Source organism: Temnothorax curvispinosus, unplaced genomic scaffold (assembly GCF_003070985.1).
Source record: "Temnothorax curvispinosus isolate PA1 unplaced genomic scaffold, ASM307098v1 QBEX01006756.1, whole genome shotgun sequence".
NCBI classification, from domain to species: Eukaryota; Metazoa; Arthropoda; class Insecta; order Hymenoptera; family Formicidae; genus Temnothorax; species Temnothorax curvispinosus.
In genome coordinates, this window is record NW_020216536.1 from 77,661 (window position 1) to 96,401 (window position 18,741).

At 39.9% G+C, this 18,741-nt stretch overlaps 5 protein-coding genes across 7 annotated transcripts; 2 read left to right on the forward strand and 3 right to left on the reverse strand.

The window, feature by feature from the left end:
* Positions 1-132: 132 nt before the first annotated feature.
* Positions 133-2,011, reverse strand: LOC112456352 (protein CutA homolog). Its single transcript, XM_025018828.1, has 6 exons — positions 1,203-2,011; positions 1,062-1,121; positions 928-973; positions 781-830; positions 658-700; positions 133-518 (listed from the first exon to the last, which is right to left on the reverse strand). Exons 1-6 carry the CDS (start codon positions 1,364-1,366, stop codon positions 447-449), a joined length of 435 nt encoding a protein of 144 aa, XP_024874596.1. The 5' UTR covers positions 1,367-2,011; the 3' UTR covers positions 133-446.
* Positions 2,012-4,725: 2,714 nt separating this feature from the next.
* LOC112456350 (mitochondrial Rho GTPase) lies at positions 4,726-9,661 on the forward strand. 2 transcript variants are annotated; one of them, XM_025018825.1, is made up of 13 exons: positions 4,726-5,359; positions 5,541-5,746; positions 5,826-5,876; positions 5,950-6,051; positions 6,128-6,169; positions 6,256-6,421; positions 6,506-6,626; positions 6,701-6,893; positions 7,076-7,342; positions 7,425-7,637; positions 7,727-7,923; positions 8,270-8,308; positions 9,036-9,661. In XM_025018825.1, the coding sequence occupies exons 1-13, from the start codon at positions 5,161-5,163 to the stop codon at positions 9,160-9,162; spliced, it is 1,923 nt and encodes a 640-aa protein (XP_024874593.1). In that variant the 5' UTR covers positions 4,726-5,160; the 3' UTR covers positions 9,163-9,661. The 2 variants fall into 2 exon arrangements, with proteins under 2 accessions (XP_024874593.1, XP_024874594.1); XM_025018826.1 differs by lacking the exon at positions 8,270-8,308.
* Positions 9,662-9,860: 199 nt separating this feature from the next.
* Positions 9,861-10,902, reverse strand: LOC112456351 (coiled-coil-helix-coiled-coil-helix domain-containing protein 2). The gene is made up of 3 exons (XM_025018827.1): positions 10,739-10,902; positions 10,168-10,562; positions 9,861-10,053 (listed from the first exon to the last, which is right to left on the reverse strand). Exons 1-3 carry the CDS (start codon positions 10,777-10,779, stop codon positions 10,043-10,045), a joined length of 447 nt encoding a protein of 148 aa, XP_024874595.1. The 5' UTR covers positions 10,780-10,902; the 3' UTR covers positions 9,861-10,042.
* A 300-nt stretch (positions 10,903-11,202) lies between these two features.
* Positions 11,203-12,734, forward strand: LOC112456353 (ragulator complex protein LAMTOR2). The gene is made up of 3 exons (XM_025018830.1): positions 11,203-11,524; positions 12,198-12,360; positions 12,434-12,734. The coding sequence occupies exons 1-3, from the start codon at positions 11,457-11,459 to the stop codon at positions 12,581-12,583; spliced, it is 381 nt and encodes a 126-aa protein (XP_024874598.1). The 5' UTR covers positions 11,203-11,456; the 3' UTR covers positions 12,584-12,734.
* Positions 12,735-12,862: 128 nt separating this feature from the next.
* On the reverse strand, positions 12,863-18,199 carry LOC112456356 (BTB/POZ domain-containing protein KCTD5). 2 transcript variants are annotated; one of them, XM_025018834.1, is made up of 4 exons: positions 17,969-18,188; positions 17,479-17,775; positions 17,217-17,345; positions 12,863-15,665 (listed from the first exon to the last, which is right to left on the reverse strand). In XM_025018834.1, the coding sequence occupies exons 1-4, from the start codon at positions 18,182-18,184 to the stop codon at positions 15,636-15,638; spliced, it is 672 nt and encodes a 223-aa protein (XP_024874602.1). In that variant the 5' UTR covers positions 18,185-18,188; the 3' UTR covers positions 12,863-15,635. The 2 variants fall into 2 exon arrangements, with proteins under 2 accessions (XP_024874602.1, XP_024874601.1); XM_025018833.1 differs by lacking the exon at positions 12,863-15,665 and having other exon boundaries at positions 16,908-17,345; positions 17,969-18,199.
* Positions 18,200-18,741: the final 542 nt, after the last annotated feature.

Consider the following 18,741-nt stretch of genomic DNA (forward strand, 5'->3'; position numbering starts at 1 on the left):
GTGAGCAGAATAGCAAATAAATTAGCAAACGTTTTATATAAAAGTAAAAAGGTATTTATATATCATTATTGTAAGACTCTTATTTATTATCATGTAGAAAGGTTCGATGTGTTTTACTTTAAAAATACTGTGTTGAAAATTAAACCTTTACGTTTTATTGCATAAACAAATGTGAGTTTAAGAATATAAATATACGTGCGAATAACACTGTAAGACTGATTGATCGATATCACTTGGCATGCCTTAGTGTGTTTCAATAATTAAGTGAAGAATTTGAACTTTCAATGCAAACCTCACACTTTACAGAGATTGTGTCTAATTGTATACTTACAAGTAATCATAGCTTTTTTATTCTAACGTAAGATAGCTTCATAAGGATATAAGCGAAGTAAAATGATTTTTCCGACGAATCGTTGAGAGAATCTTACTCATGTATCTTAATTATTTTAAGCGCTTTTATCAAGCGGTGGCACCACCTCGCTGATCCACTTTAGGTAATCGTCGTTTCCGTTTTGTATCTGAAACGTAAAGGTTTAAAAAGTTTTAGTGTCAGTATATACTAGTATATGGTATAATTATGTCTTATCTTTCCCAGGTTGTTTTAAAAATGTCACGTAGAGCTCTTCCATCAGAATTAAGATACGCAAGTTAACTTACAGGCAGGGAAATCACTTCGCAAACCGTGTACGGATGATTCTCTCTGCAAAAGAAGATCAAGAGAGAGTTACAAAAAGTCGACATAATTCCAAAACAGATATAATCCAGCCTTGTTTAACTCACTTGACATATTTCGTTAGAGCATCTACTCTTTCCGTCCTGGTTTTTATCATCTGTAATTTACGCATATAGACAGACGGTCAATAACAATTCCATTTCTATGCATGTAATTCAACGTGTATAATTAAGCTCGACAGATCGTTTTCCTACCAGCAGAAGTTCAGGTTCCTCCTGTATCTTCCCTTCCCATTCGTATCTGTGAAAAAAAAAACTCGTTCTTCAGTCAAAAAGTACTTCATAGATTGATATAAGATAAATATCTGAACACAGCGATAGAAACTTACATGGAGGTAAGTTGCGGGATGATGTTGACGCAGGCGGCGAGCTTGTTCTCGACCAGACCACTTGATGGAACAGGAGAGAGAAAGCGTTAACGATAATTCGTCTTAATGAGCGCGTTTTTATCCAGCCAGTTAACTCTTTACCGTGCTAATCTCTTCGCAACCGCGTCGTCCGGCACCGTGACGTACGCCACGGAATGCATCCCGGCGAAACTCGACATGTTCTGATAAACCTGGGCGCGGATACTCCTCGCTATGCAAAGCAGCATCAACACGGTCACGAGAGCAGAGGATCGCGTCACGTACATTTGCCAATTGCCAGTCGTTCGCCTGTCGGAAACTCAGCGGAAAGCCGGTTGACACCTCGAGTCGTCGTCCTCGTCGGATCTCGGATCTCGTATGTACGAACGATCGATAACGTAGACGGGAAACGCAAATAGTGTCCACGTGCGTAGGTTTACACGGCGCCTGTTGTATACGTAAATAAAATTTAGAAACAGATTTGTCGCGGAAGCGTGAGCCCCGAAGACTCGCGTTCCGTCGGAAATTAAGGAATTATAAAGTATACGGTTTATGTCGAGCAAGTTATTCTCTTTCTGAGATCCTCCAAGATTCACGTTGTAACAGATGAATTAGATAAACATAAATAGCAAAGACCGTGCAGCAGGCAGAATTGCTTAAATTTTTTACATAATTAATATTTATGTAGTTCGACGTTCTAATCCTCTTTTTCCCATACGTATGTATGGTTTTTATACTTGATAATTCGCGTTGGTAGTTGGTAGATTCTTTTTAAAGTGATCGGGATATACGCCTGAATTTATATAATCGCCGTGTGTCTCCAACTGGAATAAACTCCAGTTTTTCTATCCAGATCAACTATACTCTTCTTATCTTTGTTCTATTTTGTTTCTTATTATCTTTTTCAGCACTTTCCCAATCATTGCAATAAACTTGTATAAGTATACCCTGGTAACCAGTTTGCTAGTTCAGATGCGTCCCGAAAAAGTGCGCAAGAAAACAGTCCAAAATTGCGACAAAAGTGCATAATATCTGTGATTGAACGAGTACTTACTGTACTATTGCAGTAGTCTGCTGTAAGAAGCTACTGTGAAATTTTATACTATTTGTTAAAAGTAAACATGTAGCAGAAATGTGAAAACAATATGGAAGTATCTTTTGAGTACAGATCCAACCGGCAGAAACGTGAAAAGAACGTGCAAGCATCTACCCGTAAGAAAAAGAGCAGTCGAGTGTGCTAGACGCTTGAAACATATTTGCAGCAAAATTTCACAAGTGTATGTCACTTAAATTGTTGTTTTTGCCGTACAGATCCGACCGGCAGAAACGTGAAAAGAACGTGCAATCATCTGCCCGTGAGAAAAAGAGCAGTCGAGTGTGTTAAACTCTTGAAACATATTTGCAGCAAAATTTCACAAGTGTATAATGTCGCTTAAATTGTTGTTTTTGCCGTATAGATTCGAGTGACAGAAATGCGAAAAAAGCGTGTAAGCATCTGCCCGTCAGAAAGAGAACAGACGAGCGCGCTAAACTCCCAGACAACACAAAATATTTATAAAATATTTATAAAATATTTATAAAAAAGATTAAATATTTTGAAAATATATACGTTGAATATTTTGTAAATATTATAATGTCCGGAAAATAAAAGTATCTAAAAGATTATAAAAAATATTTTAAAATAAAGTGTAAATAATTATCATCAATATTATTAAAGTTGTTTTTAATTTATGTTATATAAATATTTATAGAAATAATTACTGTAAGTTAAGTGGAGATTATGAAACTGTTATAGCTTCGTGCTGTGAGATGTAGGTTATACGTACGGTCCATTTTGGCGTTACGAATTTCGAAAAATGTTTGATTGATAAATCAGATGTACGGTATATTCTACCAAAATAACGATAACGCTCTCAATAACGATAAATAAACAAAACAAGGCAAATGAGAGCTTGTTCGCGACGATGGACGGGCGACAGTAATAAAATATTACAAATTGAATAAAATATATATAATAAAGTAAACGTTTCGGTTCTTGATTTGGACCCTCCTCAGTACATATAGCTGGTCGAGTGAAATGCAGTGGTCACAAGTAGTAAAAAATGCCGCGTAATACTTATTGTATTACAAGAGATGGTGTCGTATATCTTATAAATTTGACTGTCAGGTAACTCTTGTGATCACTTTTTAAGGTATGACTATATATATTTGTTTAATTTATTTCTTTTTATGGAATTAAGGTAATAGTCACGTTGAGGATACGAGATCCACACTCTCATAATCGGAGAGCGGAATAACTGCATTTTTGACTACTTGTGACCACTGCATTTCACTCGACCAGCTATATGTACTGAGGAGCTAGGGTCCAAACCAAAGACCGAAACGTTTACTTTATTATATATATTTTATTCAATTTGTTGAATTTGTAATATTTTATTACTGTCGCCCGTCCATCGTCGCGAACGAGCTCTCATTTGCCTTGTTTTGTTTATTTCTACCAAAATCATTTGTATTTCTGCTGCTCTACTTCTTACGCAAGCATCTGCCGTAATTCTTGTTGAATTCTGCTGTATGTGCTAGTTTGCAACAATGCCGCTAGGCGGCGCATAATAGTAAAACTAACTCGCAAGTAAATTTCAGTTGGGATCTAATATAAGCAGGCCTCCGGCGAAGTGCAAAGCAAAATCATGACATTTGCGACAATCTTCACTAGCAATACAACGCAAGGCTTACCCAACACCACTGCGGTGCTATAAATATAAAAAATATTTTTGTAAATTATTTTAATCTATCTAAAAAATATTTTAAAAATATTTTGTGTTCTATGGGTAGCAGTAGGCGCTGCTACAAATCTGGCGCGATTATGTTGCACTGCGATTTGTGCAAGCATCTGCCACATTTCTTGCACTATTCTGCTATATGTAAATGCATACACATATCTTCCACAATTCTGTTGCACTACGACGAGAGCAAGTTTCTGCCAACAGAAAAATAGTCAAAGTTGGAAATAGAAAACGCATTATCTGCCCGAAAGTTAGTGCACGACTTTTCGTGCAGTTTTACAGCAGAATTGCAAAGGAATGGTTACCAGGGTACTGGCTGTTCTTAAAAGGCTGGCTGGCTTTCGCGCATATATTGATTTCTTTCATTCATTTCCATATCTCTTCGATCTCCTTTCCTATCTGCATCTTTAGAAATAATAATTGACATTAGGTTAATCACCGATCAAATTAATCAGAGTTTAGTCAAAATCGCCCGAAAGGATTGTCAAAAAGTAATCACCTTTACTTTAATTCCTTAATCAACGTTACATAATCAATGAAATAAAGCGACGAGCTCGTTCGGGCGTCCCGTAACTGGCTTCGAAATTGCAATTTCCAAAAGTTTCCCTCATCTCCGATTGACTTGTCGAAATTCTTAGGAAGACGAAAAGCATTTCCCTTCTCCGGGAAATGCTTTATTTCTGCCGACGATCTCTCGAACGTTTCGAATTCCGCAAAATGTGACGTATGGAAATACCTTCCTTACCCGCCGTATGTTAGAGAGAAACGAAGCGCAAACGAACGGATTTTTTACACACACACACACACACACCGCGCTCACGTACTACTACGCGCACGGCACGCTCGTGTGTATACGCGGGCACCATTCATTGCGGTGGCATAGGTAACCTTGAAAAGGCCACCCTCGGAGCGCTACTACTTTAGTCCGCCGGGGTTTACTTGGTCTCCAGCGGCGACGATCGGAGCCCGGTCTTTCTCGATGGAGCGTTAAGTCGCAAAGTGCGGGACGATTCCTTTTTACGGCACGATACACGCGCCGCAAAATTCCACAGGCAGAGAAAGAGCGAGAGAGAGGAGCAGAGAGTGTGGTGCGCATCGTTGACCGTCGTCTCCGTCGTTAAATAAAAAAAATGTCATCGTGAAACAGTGCCGCGCGTTGTTGGTGCGTTTACGCGGGCGGCAGCGTTTGCAGGTTATATCTCCCGGGAGGTGCGGCGCGAGGATGCCGTCCGCGAGGGATTGAGCGACGTATCGTTGAAGTCGACAGCGAGCGACGGTATCGCGGGGGAGGTGTCAGCATGGTGCAGCGCCCGGTCGCGCCTCGGCGCAACGTCAGGATACTGTTGATCGGCGAGCGCGGCGTCGGCAAGACCTCCCTGATACTGTCCTTGGTGAGCGAGGAGTACGCGGAAGAGGTGCCGAGTAAGGCCGAGGAGATCACGATACCGGCGGACGTCACGCCGGAGCAAGTGCCGACACACATAGTCGATTACTCAGGTATTTGTGACTTGTGACAGCATCCCCGTGTGCCTCTCTATCTTTTCGCCAAGCTTATTCGGTCCTCAAAGATAATTAAGACACCTGACACGGTTGAATAAGTTGTCAGAGAATTTGTTATATCTCTTCCTGACTATCTCACATTGGAAAGAAATGATAACTTGGCGTCGTGTGTTTACAGCTGTAGAACAAACGGAGGATCAACTGGCAGAGGAGATCCAGAAGGCGCACGTGATATGCGTCGTTTACTCCGTGGACGACGAGGATACTTTGGATAGAGCTGCCAGCTACTGGCTGCCGTTAATCAGAAGATGCTCACCCGACAATCGGTGTCCGGTTGTGCTCGTGGGCAACAAGATTGATCTCGTGGATTATTCCACCATAGAGGTTTGCAGTTCTCTTAAGGTGGTTTAAGTAGCGTCCTCGTTTTACGCTGTATTAATGACTCGCATTTCGCAATTTGCAGGCTGTATATCCCATCATGAAAGAATTCACGGAGATTGAAAGCTGCATAGAGGTGAGATGACGTTTGCTCGATAGACAAGAAAAATGGGAGGACTGTTATGTTAAAAAAACGTATCTTTTTTCAGTGCTCGGCGAAAACACTTCAGAATGTCTCGGAAACGTTTTATTATGCACAAAAGGCAGTTCTGCATCCGACTACACCTTTGTACAATTATGACACCCAGGAGGTGAGGATATCTGCCGTGTTTCCCTTTAATTTGATGTCCCAGGTTTTTTTTTTTAATTCGTTCATTTTTGTTCCAGCTCACAGAGGAGTGCAAAACTGCCCTACAGCGAATTTTTAAAGTGAGTATGTACTAACTATGTAAGATATACAACGAGAATCAATATTACGATATAAACTATATTGTTTTTTTTTTTCCCCAATGCAGATATGCGATGTAGATAACGACGGACTTTTAAACGATATGGAGCTGAACGCGTTTCAGCAGTGGTGCTTCAACACTCCGTTACAACCGCAAGTGCTGGAGGATGTGAAAGCTGTGCTGTCAAAGAACATTTGCGACGGCATATGTAACGGGTGTGTCACGATGAAAGGTGGGCATTTCCAGTTATTCCGGTATCAAACCCGGGGAGAAATACAAGAACGCGAACTTTTATTAATTGCAATTACACTTGCAGGTTTTATGTACTTACAATGTTTATTCATACAACGCGGGAGAAACGAGACAACTTGGGCTGTGCTAAGGAAATTCGGATACGACAACGAGCTGCAAATGTCAAAAGAATATGTCCATCCTTCGTACGTATAAAGGTCACGGGGCTACTTAGAGTTCTTTCAATATGCCACTGATTATGACTCACTCCGGCTTTTAGATTAAAGGTCCCGCTTGGCTGTAGCACGGAATTATCGCACAAGGGACAGGAATTCCTAACGTTACTGTTTATGCAGCACGATCGCGATCGCGACGGAGCTCTCTCGCCCTTGGAAATGGAATCGTTGTTCTCGCGATGTCTCTTCCCGCCGTGGGGCGACGAATACAAGTACACTGTACCCACGAATGAGAAGGTTAACGCTTGCAATTGTTATTTTTAGAACTTTGAACTATAGAATAAATTGATATAGAATATTGAACGACAAGAAACCTATGTGAAACCTGTATTGAGAAACAGAAAAATATCATGTATAAGCAATATATATTTAAAAGTAACTTAATCTGGCATAATATGTGGCGTGGAATATTTCCACAGGGATGGATTACGTTTCAAGGATACATGTGTCAGTGGGCACTGCTCACATTGACGAACGTGCGCAAAACCTTGGAATACATGGCGTATCTGGGATACAACATGTACCACAACGAGTGTCAGACGAGCTCCATTGTCGTTACTCGCGAGAAGAAGGTGGATCTGGCGAAGAAGCAGTCCAGCAGGAATGTTTACACTTGTCACGTCATAGGACCGAAGAGTAGCGGGAAGACTACGTTGTGTAGAACTCTGATCGACCCCAAACTCGAGGTAAACTCGCTGATTGCAATTGTTCTTCGGGATTATCTCAGTCAAACTGTCCGCGGTTATATCTACTTGTACGAAATTGCAGAAACTGAACGACAAAGTGGTACCGTCGAACGCCCACGTCACTGTGAACACGTTGCACGTGTACGGGCAGGAGAAGACGATAATGTTGAAGGATATAAACGTGCTGAACGTTCAGGACGCTTTAACGCCGGCGGAAATACAATGCGACGCGGCTGCTCTCGTCTACGACGCCAGTAATCCGAAGTCGTTTGAGTATATAGCGCGTATCTACATCGTAAGCGCACCACCGTATCTTTTCTTCGCGCGCATCATAACGTATTCTTAATGTATTCACAACGACGAACGATACGTATGTCTTTGCAGAAATACTTCGCCGACAGTAAGATTCCTGTTCTGATAGTAGCGAATAAAAGTGACCTTTCCGAGGTGAAGCAGAGCTATCTGTTGCAACCGGCCGCCTTCTGCAGCAAGTACAAACTGATGCCTCCGCAGCCGTACAGCATCTCACGTACGATCCGGCGTGAGATCTTCGTCAAGCTAGCTACGATGGCAGCCTTCCCGTAAGTTCAGTTATCACAGTTTAAAGAACGGTATTAAACGGAAACCGCCGGACGGGGATCTCGGGCTTCCTCGATTTACAGGCAGTAGATGATAATTTTCCTTTGTAGCTGAAAGTATAGATTACGCGTCGAGGCTCTTAAAGCTTTTTCGCTTATTTCTTCCTTCGTACGATATTTTCCATCGTAAAGTTACTTTCAGACAATAGATTTTTTACGTTTCACGCCGCACCTTTTCCTCGTTCTTTTCCTATAATTTAATTTAAGGAAAGATAGCGTAATATTAAAAAAAAAAAAAGAAAGGAAAAGGAGATAATTCGGTATTAACGATAAGATATTTCGTGTTTAGCCGCTTTCAAGGAGCGTGGGTATTATTTTACCGAGACAGGTTGGTCCGAATTTCAATTTCACACTGTAAAAATCTAGAAGCTTGAACAAATCGTGAAAACTGCATTCAATCATCGTCATCGTACATTTTACATTCCTCTCGATGCATGTGCTCACGGGGTTTAACTCCATTCTTCTCGTGTTAAATGTGCCGGGCGATTTGCTCATATTAAAATATGTCATCGCACGGAAAAAAAACGTACGTTACAGTGTAATTGGCTCTTTTCAGCCATATGAGGCGCACAATCCACATGTTGCTTGTCGATTCCTTACCTCCTCCGTGGTGGAGTTCTTTCACAAGGTTTTATTTCACATTACTGCTTGCGTTTCCTCCCACGCGAAGCCCACAGTGTCATTAAGTCAATGTCATTAAGCTTAATAGCGTAAACACCGCTTTTTTTTTTTTTGGTTTCGTTACTTTCGTTCAAGCATGAGCATGCGACACGCAACGAATCTCTCACGATTTTTCTGTCGATTCAGTCACCGCTTTTCTATGCGTAGACACCCTAACAGGAAAGATTTCCCTTCCGATTTAATGTCACTCGTATGATAAGACCTCATTGTCAGTTTGACCGAAATTTGATTTCGGTATTTGTGTCTCTGTATCGCTCGCTGTATATAATCAAGCCGTTTTCGAGAGTACGACATTGAGGTTTTATCACGCTAGAATATTTGGAGTTTCTCACGCAGCGAGAATAACAGCGAATCTTGTGAAATCGACATTTCAGGCACATAAATCAATTCGGCCTAATGCAAGGGGACTCCCTGGTCTGGTGGAAAGCAGGGATAGGAATCGCGATCGCCACGATCGCCGGCTACGTGATGATGCGCGTATTGAACACGGAGAAAAGATAGTCTACCATATTCGTGCTACTTGTGCGTGTTTTAACTGCCTCTCCTCGTCGAATAAAGAAAGAGAAAGCCGTATTATAGATAACCGCGTTACATAGGATGAATATATACCTATTATATATTATATTCATAAATATATAATATATATTATATATATATAAATATTTTATTATATATATTATAAATATATTATATATATATTATAAATATAATATATATTATATATATATATATATATATTCATAAATCACACACTAATTTTCGAGATACACAATAGCTAAGTATTAGAGAAAACATATATGATAAAGTGCAAATACTGTCGTGTAGAGGCGCGCTTACTTGGTTCTGGTCAAAATATCAAAGTTTTTATTTGCTGAATCCCCATCCCAATGTATCATCATGTAAAAGCTATTTTCATCTTCTGTAATAAATTATTTGTTTAATGTATTGTAATATAAAGTGAAAGAAATGTGAGGCACCGCCTATCTCTTACTCGTCTCAATCTGTCATCTTATTTAATCTTTAAGGAAATTTAATGTTTGCGAATTCTCCGGAAATCGATGTGATTAGTAATAATTGTTTCGTTAACACGAAGATAAATTGCAATTGCGTGCATGTTTTAATTTATTGAAATCCACACTATGTCGTAACATACATACGGAAATTCGGGAAAAGATCAAGGGCAGCTGCCAACTACAGGATTTAAACAAACAAATTTATTCTTCTAAAACATGTGTGGATCTATTTGGGACTATTTTACCTCACAATATCAGTGTGTAACAACAGTAAAAATAAACCAAAATTTCGTTAAACGGTCTATAGGATCATACAGCACGTACTTCATAGTTTTGCCTAGAGATTTCTAGATCTGCCCCATCTCAATTTACATAATATCTGAAAGCAGGAAATACACGAGACAATTAGAAGACAGTCCTTTTACACGATCCATGACTAGGATATACAAAGATAAGATAAGCGACAACAACAAAGGGAGCAAGCTCTACTGACTGTTGGCCATCTTGCATTGACGGAGCGCCTCGTTGAAGCCTTCGCAGAGGCTCAGGTCGGACTGGTTCTGAGCGCATTCCAAGAACTGCTTCATCTCCCAGGAACAGGTGCCGGTGGCCGGTGCCGCAGGAGCACTCTGGGCAAATGTCTGCGGCGCCTCTGCGGGAGCAGCAACAGCGGTCTCGCCGCCTCCGCTGAAGAGTCCAGTCATGGCATGACCGATGGTGTGTCCCACGGCGGATCCTATAGCAACACCGCCAGCGGTGGCGGCCATCTGGCCCATGAGGGACGGCTGCTGCGGCTGGGCGACCATGGGTGACGCCGGTGGGGCCTGGGCCTGGGCTGGCAATCGAGACGGGGCTGGGGCAGGCGCGGGGGCAGAAGCCCTTCTGACCCTGGAAACGAGGTCTTTTTTAGGGGATTCGTTCAACATCACGTTTTCGAGGAGGGAAAGGGCGACGTTTGAGGTTCTACGCCGAAGATGGTGAACTTCGCAACCATGATGTAACGGGGAGAGTATTGACGACAATTCTCGTCACAACGTGACTTCGTCGAGAATTAATTTACTCACGTTCTCGGCGGAGGGGCGGCGGCTCGTCCACGTCGCGGCATTTTTCTTAGTACTTCTCTTTCGCTTTCTTCACCACGTTACGAAAATACAAGGAAGACTTGGCGAAACTTCGCTCTGCAGCTGACTCTGCTGATTGCACCTGATCGCTCGGCCACGGCGGACTTAACTAGAGTAGACGCTGCGCAATCTGTCGCGATTCATGAGTCAGATTGCGCAATCGGAGACGCGGAGCGCCACGAGGGGACGTTTCTCGAAATTTCCGCCCTCGTCGACGACGCGGACGGGGACCCGTGACTTTCTTTATCTAAAAATATATCGCGCTATTAATAAATCGATCCACGAGACTTTCTGGCATTCTCACGAGCTTGGAAATTCACGTGGCACCGCGTTTCGCGGATCGAGCGTCACGATTGGTCGCGCTCCATATTGATCGCTCCGTGACACGCGTCACGAGGAAGACGAAGATCGCGCATCTCGAGAAATGTCAATTGTATGACTGTATTCTCCCTCCTCCTCTTTCGCCGCGCGGTTCGTTCGGCCGCCCCCTCCCTCTCGTTCGCCATCAGTTTGTTGATTCGGCGATAACAGCTGATCGCGGAGCGCAGGAAGTCGAAATATAAACTTGAACAAACTCCCACGCACACGTCGCAATAATATACATTTGCGCGTGCATATGTGTGTATAATAATTAAGTGGAATCCGTTAAAAGAGGGAAATTATGCTGAAGCCGAAGGCGCTCACGCAGGTTCTCAGTCAGGCGAACACCGGGGGCGTGGAGAATACCCTGTGAGTAAAGAATCTCGCGGCGAGGTGTCACCTACAAGCCGAGCGATTTCTTTTCAATATAAATTCACCTGCAGTATTTCGGGTTTTACCCTAATACACGTTCCCATCGTTTGTACAGGAGTAACTTTGCACAAAGTGGAAATCTATATACTTATCTTTCTTTTTTAGTCACCTTCGTGCGTGATATATTTAAGAATCTGAAGATTAATAATATAAACGATAGCACTGTGAATTGCTGGAGATACGAGTTATTGTTAACACTACTGCGTGGACACTGTTTTTGGAGCATTCACACCTGGACACCCTGGGACTTTTATGTTCAAAGGGTTCTTGAAAGTGTTTTTTTATTTAAAAAAAATCTAGAAAAATTCATGTATTATCTTTAGATTTCAAAAAGTGATTTCTGTACTTACATAGGCCCCAGAACTGTTGCAATTTTTTTCCCATTCCTGTAGGAATTATAAATGAAAAGTTGACTGTGCCTTAAAAGGCCCATGGTGTCCGCGCAGTGTGTTGAGAATTAGAAGATTAATAATATAAACTGTAGCACTGTGTGAATTGTTAGAGATATGAGTTATTGGAAGATTCTAAGATCTCATATTTCATTACGCTACAATTGTTTTATGTCGTTATATTGATCATATCTCCTTACACCTTCACATACATATTTCAGATTGCTCAACAGAGACGGTGGATTGTTAGCGTACAGTGGTTACGGGGATAAGGACGCCAGGGTGACGGCCGCAATCACGAGCAACATTTGGACAGCTTACGAGAAGAATGGACGAAACGCCTTTAAGGAAGACGAGCTGCAGTTCGTTCTCATGGATTGCATGGTAGTAACAGATTAAGCAAAATTTCTCCAATTGTCTCACACGAGCCAAGAATTTGTTATACTCTTATTTCCAGGAAGGAAAGGTCGTTATCACAGAGGTAGCCAATTTGCTCTTGTGTCTGTACGCGAAGGAGAGCGTGGGATTCGGATTGCTGCGCGAGAAGGCGCAGGCATTGGCCCAGTATCTCGATCAACCCTTAAAAACGATAGCGAACATGCCTTGAACGGTCAGGAATCACGATCATCGATCTGTTCTCAAGAAGTCTGTCGTACTCGAGAAAGATTACGAATTTACCTTATGATACTTATTTATTGTTTGTAAGAATTTGTAAGCTGCCCCGTATATGTATAAATATATTTTTTATTAATTCTAGATGTCGACATGCGTGCGTGTTTCCATTTTTATATAATACGTGTATTTATATACAATTCTAAGTGAATATATATATAGAGAGAGTTATAAATATAATTAATACAATAATATATAAATAGATGAGCTGCTCTTTAATGTATATAATAAATCTTTTATTTCATATAAGTTACAGTTAATACAAACAATTTGCATTTTATCTCACTTTACAAATCACACACTATGATCATAAGGACTACTTAATGTAAGCTCACCCCTATCGGTAATGTAATGTCAGTAGTTGCCGCATGTGTGAATCGCTATTATTCAACGCATAAAAGTTCAAATTCGCCTCAAATTCATAATTCGTCGGGACATAAGAGACTACGACTGCGCGACTGCAGACTGGCGAAAAAAAAATCAACAGCGTTAAATATCTACGTTCCCGTTCGTCACTTACCGCGAATTGCACTACTAGAGATAAAGAGTTATTGCATAGAAAGTTTCTAAAATTCTATACCTTTATTGTACCAGAGTACTTACACGTTAAACCGTTAAATAAATTTTGATTACGTTTTCGCGTTGCACATCCGTGTACATACAATGACGCGACGGAGATGTTTGTATGTACACACATGCGGGATCTATACCACTAAAATATCTTCAGCACTCGGGGAATACATATATATCTCTTCTCGCAGTTTAATATACATCCTTGGTTTCTGCAAACAAGTCAGCGCAGCTTGTTTCAGAAGCCCGAGACGCCAGTCGAGATGCGGTAAAAGCAATGCAAAATCATTTAGAAGCGCACTTCTGTCGTAATTACTTGACGTATATCTTACAGCGGCAAATTTCCGAATTGATGAAACTCGATGAAAAATGAAATTCATGTAAAGTAATAGCCGTACGTGCAAATGGTGTAAATACTTCCATACACGACAACCTTCTTTACGTCGCCTACCTCGATATATCTTCTCTAACATTTGTAACTTTAGTCTTCAATAAATATAAACGCTACCTCGTCTCTTAACGCCAAACACCGAATAAGTTTATCTATCGTTAAAAATCCCTACCTATGAAAGTACAAATTTTACACGAGTAAAGAGGAGGACGTGTATCTCCGCGTGTGTAATATGACAGTAATGAACGTTAACGCCGACTAAATTAATGAATAGTATACATGAGGGCTTGAGCTAGAAAATAATGTCTTATATTAGCCTACAACAACACTGTACATAGCACGTGGGATTAACAATATTGGTCCTAAAGTTTTCTCAAATTTCGCAGTACCAAAAATGAATTGTTGCCAGCCGAAATTGTACATCATGTTCGCATATTCCTTACTGCTTGCGTAAATATCCGATATACTCGATATAGTTACAAGTTATAATTTATAATGTATATGTATAGATTCCTTTCGATGACGAGTGTCTCTCTTGGCTGTGTCGAAATAGCAAACACTAATGGCGCAAAACGCAATTGATTATTTGTATTGTTGAACCGTGTTCTCTTGACAAAGAAAAATATCGTGTAAATATCGTGAGATTAATAATTACGCATGTGTACAATAGTCCTAATGGCGTCTATAACAAGCCAATATTACATATGCTTCCATTTAACATTTTACATATATTGTCTAGGACACTCTTCTCTCTTTTTTTCTCCCCTTTTAATAGGCCGACAATTGAAAACCTACATCTGTTGCAAGTAACACTTATCACCACGGATGTAGGGGATCATATTGCAATTGCAGATAATTCGCGAAAAGAAAGTGTAATTCAATTTTTTTTTCCCCCCCAATAATACATATCTCACTGATTCGCGATAATGTAATCGTATTATTCCGCGTCTTTTCTTAAACTTTCACATTGCGCGTGAGATATGCGACGATACGCTTTTAAATTGTGCACGCTTGTCTCGTTCTCTAAAATGTCTCTTGCAAATTTTTCGAGAATTTAAACCCTTACTTCTCTTATGTATCTCAGATCTGTATCCTTAATAAGTAGTAATACAATTGCTTCGTTTAGAAAAAAATTCCTTTCCCGTATTAACAATATATGTATAAATTCAGCTTTACATATTCATTAGTTATTTAGTACGCGCGTCTCCTGGGTTTTCAAAATTATCACGTTAGGTATACAAATATCATTTTATGTTTTATAGCGGCAGTGCGAAGGTAAGTAATTTAGACATCTTACGATAAGGATACGGATAGGAAAAAGAACTTTTGTACAATTTAGTACAAAATGGCAATCTCTACTACGTATCACTACCGGAGATAAAAACTACCGTTTATCATTAAAAATTTGTATGAAACCGATTGCCTCCACAAATGCCATTCATTCATTAAAAGTATTCGATAAAGCTAAAATATAACTGCAGCCATTATGGAACAACGTCATTTATTAATAAATATAACTATTGTTATCTATATATATATATATTTATATTTATATATATAACATACCTGCTTTTAAAGCAGACAAATGTGCTTATAGAAAAAGGAAGGTTTTTTTTTACTTTGTGTCTGTATAGCGATTATCTGTATAAACTGTATGAAATTATTAAACTATTCCATTCGTGAGATCGACATTATTCTTTTCACCTTTTTGGGCACTGTTAATAAAGGAGGAATAAATTAATAATAACGTGTTACTTTCGGTCTTTAAAGCTTCATGTACAATCTCGCTATGTAATAAATACATATCTATAAAATTTTCTTTATCCTTTGCACTGTAATGTCCCTGTAGATTAACATTATCTAGGAATAGAGGCGGAGAGAGAATATAATGGAAAAAAGAGAGTACGGGTTTTTTTTACAATTTAATATAATACTTTAAATGTAAAAACGAAAACAGTCTTCATCTTGTAGCAGCGCAGCTGATCAAACTAAGGGAGGCAAGGGAAAACAAGGACGGATCTAGACATTACATGCGTGAACCCTTCTGCTGCAAAACCTAGAATGTAATCCAATAATCTAAGCTTAATAAAAACATATTAGTCTCACTTTGCTTATAATTATAATACTTAACACTAATTAATAACAGGTTCTATAACGGCAATTAAAGTTGTACTTTATTATTAGGAAAAAAAAAGTTGTTCCGCCTCTGTTACATTGTTGCCAATAAAATAAGAAATACCAATTACGCAAATCTAATTATAGCTACTCTGCTCCCCAAAAGCAAACCCATACGGTATTAGTACACATATAAATTTAAAGACTATATTTTCTATATTCGTATAAATAAATCGTACATAAGCTACTGGTGGTAAAATATACACTGTGGACAACTTCACTTTTATGTCGTAATGTATGATGAATAATTTGGCATGCAATAATGATTCATGCAGGTCACTGGGCATAAAGTATATATAACCACAAACCAATGAAAGAAAAAATTCTTTATTCAACGAACGGCATGCGGTACAATAATAATAATAATAATATGGTACATACAACAAATATCAGAGGCAGAACATGCTCATGCGAACAGGCCTCTGAGCTTTACAGATTATTAGGTGGTTTTCTTTTTTTTTTTTAACTTTTTCTTTTTATTTTAAAATATAATAAGTAAATGTGTATATTTAAAGCCTATACGTATAGAAATATATATTTAAAAAATGCATACGTATATATATGTATATATGACAAAATAAAAATCTGACCGACAGATTTTTATCCACAAGTTTGACTTGAAGAAAAAATTTAGCCACCTGATAAGATCTGTTGCTGAACATTTCACGTCTACAACAAGATTCTTTTCCTTTTCGTATTTTTGTTCCCTCGGGGAAAAACAAATTAAGCAAAATAATTCTAAGCAACCGTCAAGAATATTGCAGAAAAAATGTATAGAGGAATGTATTGCTGAATTAAGCGTAAAGTGATAAGACGTGAGATAAAATTCAATCTCGTAATAAATGTGTATGTATAAATCATATTTATCACGTATATAGTGATAAAGCTCATTCTTTGGTTTTCTACCCAACCCAAATCCAACCGTCAGTATAGGCGAATTGTTAATACCAAAAAATAATACTGCTCTTTCGTTTTTAATTTCATCTCATTAGAACTGATAAAAAAGTGTGTTATTTGATTTCACAATAGTGTTAGAAATTAAGAAAACTCAATGTTGGATTGCAAGAGCAGATTTCAGGAATTCTTTTGAAAATTTGTAATCGTAAACCTAAATCTTTTTTTTTTTTCCAAACAGGACCGTGCCCGCGTTTCCAGCTGAAGAAGCAGCTAGACGTTTGTTGCCTCAACAAATATCTCATGCGATCCAACATGGAAAACAATAATACTAACACACAGATTACTTAGAATACATGGTTTTATTTAAAAGTGGTGAAGGTACTTGGTAAAAACGTGATTGAATCTTGGCTAATAAACCTGTGTCTATTATGTATCAACTTTGGATACGGACAAAAACATAAAAATGATCGCATTAGCCGTGGCTACTTTGGCTACTCAAATAAGGATGGGAAACAGTCGAATAGGATAGCGGTACCTTGACGCGATCCGTAGATTCCTCTTCTTTACTGCTGAGCTGACTAGGTCCGTATTCTCGGCTTACCACACATAAAAATTCCGCGTGATCGTCATTACCGTAGTTATATTGAGAACCTATGTTGATTAGCTATAAAAACAGAAGGAAAAGAATGTATATATTTAGAGAGAGGAAACGCCACGAGTCGCCAACACAAGAAGGAACCACACAAATAACGTTAATGAGATATAAAATAAACGGATACGTAAATCCTCACAAATACCTGTTCAAATCTCCAGCCGTCCGACATGGTGGACACCATCTGCGTCAGCTCGTCCTCGTGACACTGGAGAACCCTGTAGACATGCTTCTTGGAGTCCCTCTGTGGCCGGGTGTCCCTCAGGATAATCCTTTCTTTGACTAGCCGTATGAGCTCGGTGATATTATAAAACTCCGCCTCCTCCAGCACACCCTCCTCCGTCAGATCCTTGTTGATGACCAGCTTGCCGTGGCGCAGGTAATTGAGGACCGGACTGAAGTACGTGGGGTCGCGGTCTATCAGGTACGCTCCCGTCTCGTCCTTCGGAAAGCAAAACAAAACGGAGGGAGGTCATTCACCGCGCACGGTGGGGGCGGCGCGAGGGGTCCCAGCCACGGGGCAGGGGAGAGGGGGACTCGTCGTCGTCGTCCTCGACCTGGACGACGAGACGCGACGGGCGCACGCGGTCGGGCGTCCCGTTTGAAATTCCCGGTAGGAAACGGTGTCAACTAACCCTGTCCGAAATAAGGTCCGAGTCCTCCTGGCACAGCCGATACAGAAACGAGTTCGGGTCCCTCGCCAGGGTGGTCTTCGCCGTCAGGAAATACGTCCCGCCCACGTTCAGTCGCACCCACTGATTATTGCACCGCTTGCCGACATGATTCTCTGTCATCTCGTGCGAGTTCGTGTCGCTGAAGTCCGCCATACTTGCATTGGCATCAATTGACATTAAAAGGAGGCCCGGGTCAGGTTGGGTCGCGTTGGGGCCACCGCGGGGGCCCGGGGGGACGACTAGTCAGTGCAGCGTCTTAAATCCGCCCCGCGAAGTTGTCCGCGAGAACCAGGGGGATTATTAACGGTTGCAAAACAAATAAAACAACGTCCGATTTACGTTTCGCCTGATAATTTTAGAATAATCGTACAATTTTGAAGCACGCGAGAAATAAAATAAATTATTACTGATTTTGTTCTTATTTTGTTAACCGTTATTAATATTAGTTTGGCAATTGCTAATTAAAATATTAATTAATCATCCTATCGCTTTATTTAACAATAATAAAATACAATAAGATAAATTAATAACAAAATACAAAATACCGTTAAATATAATAAAATAAATTGACAATATAAAATACAAAATACAATTAAATGGATACGATAAAATAATTTGACAATAAAGTACAAAATAACGAAGCTTATTCAGATTTTATTATTTAATTATTGCTTATTCGTACACGTTCATTCGGATTCGAACCGTCGCCATGTTGCCGAGCGGAGCTTCCGGCT

Excerpts from the sequence above, each read along its gene's own strand:
- LOC112456352 (XM_025018828.1), bottom strand. The coding sequence starts at position 1,366 with ATGTACGTGACGCGATCCTCTGCTCTCGTGACCGTGTTGATGCTGCTT. Across the intron at positions 1,122-1,202 it reads GTTGCGAAGAGATTAGCACG|TGGTCTGGTCGAGAACAAGC; the intron begins GTAAAGAGTTAA and ends TGTTCCATCAAG. Across the intron at positions 519-657 it reads GCGAAGTGATTTCCCTGCCT|ATACAAAACGGAAACGACGA; the intron begins GTAAGTTAACTT and ends TTTACGTTTCAG.
- LOC112456350 (XM_025018825.1), top strand. The coding sequence starts at position 5,161 with ATGGTGCAGCGCCCGGTCGCGCCTCGGCGCAACGTCAGGATACTGTTG. Across the intron at positions 6,052-6,127 it reads ACAATTATGACACCCAGGAG|CTCACAGAGGAGTGCAAAAC; the intron begins GTGAGGATATCT and ends TTTTTGTTCCAG. Across the intron at positions 7,343-7,424 it reads TGATCGACCCCAAACTCGAG|AAACTGAACGACAAAGTGGT; the intron begins GTAAACTCGCTG and ends ACGAAATTGCAG.
- LOC112456351 (XM_025018827.1), bottom strand. The coding sequence starts at position 10,779 with ATGCCGCGACGTGGACGAGCCGCCGCCCCTCCGCCGAGAAC. Across the intron at positions 10,563-10,738 it reads GCCGCCCCTCCGCCGAGAAC|GGTCAGAAGGGCTTCTGCCC; the intron begins GTGAGTAAATTA and ends CCTCGTTTCCAG.
- LOC112456353 (XM_025018830.1), top strand. The coding sequence starts at position 11,457 with ATGCTGAAGCCGAAGGCGCTCACGCAGGTTCTCAGTCAGGCGAACACC. Across the intron at positions 11,525-12,197 it reads GGGGGCGTGGAGAATACCCT|ATTGCTCAACAGAGACGGTG; the intron begins GTGAGTAAAGAA and ends TACATATTTCAG. Across the intron at positions 12,361-12,433 it reads TCGTTCTCATGGATTGCATG|GAAGGAAAGGTCGTTATCAC; the intron begins GTAGTAACAGAT and ends TCTTATTTCCAG.
- LOC112456356 (XM_025018833.1), bottom strand. The coding sequence starts at position 18,184 with ATGTCAATTGATGCCAATGCAAGTATGGCGGACTTCAGCGACACGAAC. Across the intron at positions 17,776-17,968 it reads CGGACCTTATTTCGGACAGG|GACGAGACGGGAGCGTACCT; the intron begins GTTAGTTGACAC and ends TGCTTTCCGAAG. Across the intron at positions 17,346-17,478 it reads ACGGCTGGAGATTTGAACAG|CTAATCAACATAGGTTCTCA; the intron begins GTATTTGTGAGG and ends CTGTTTTTATAG.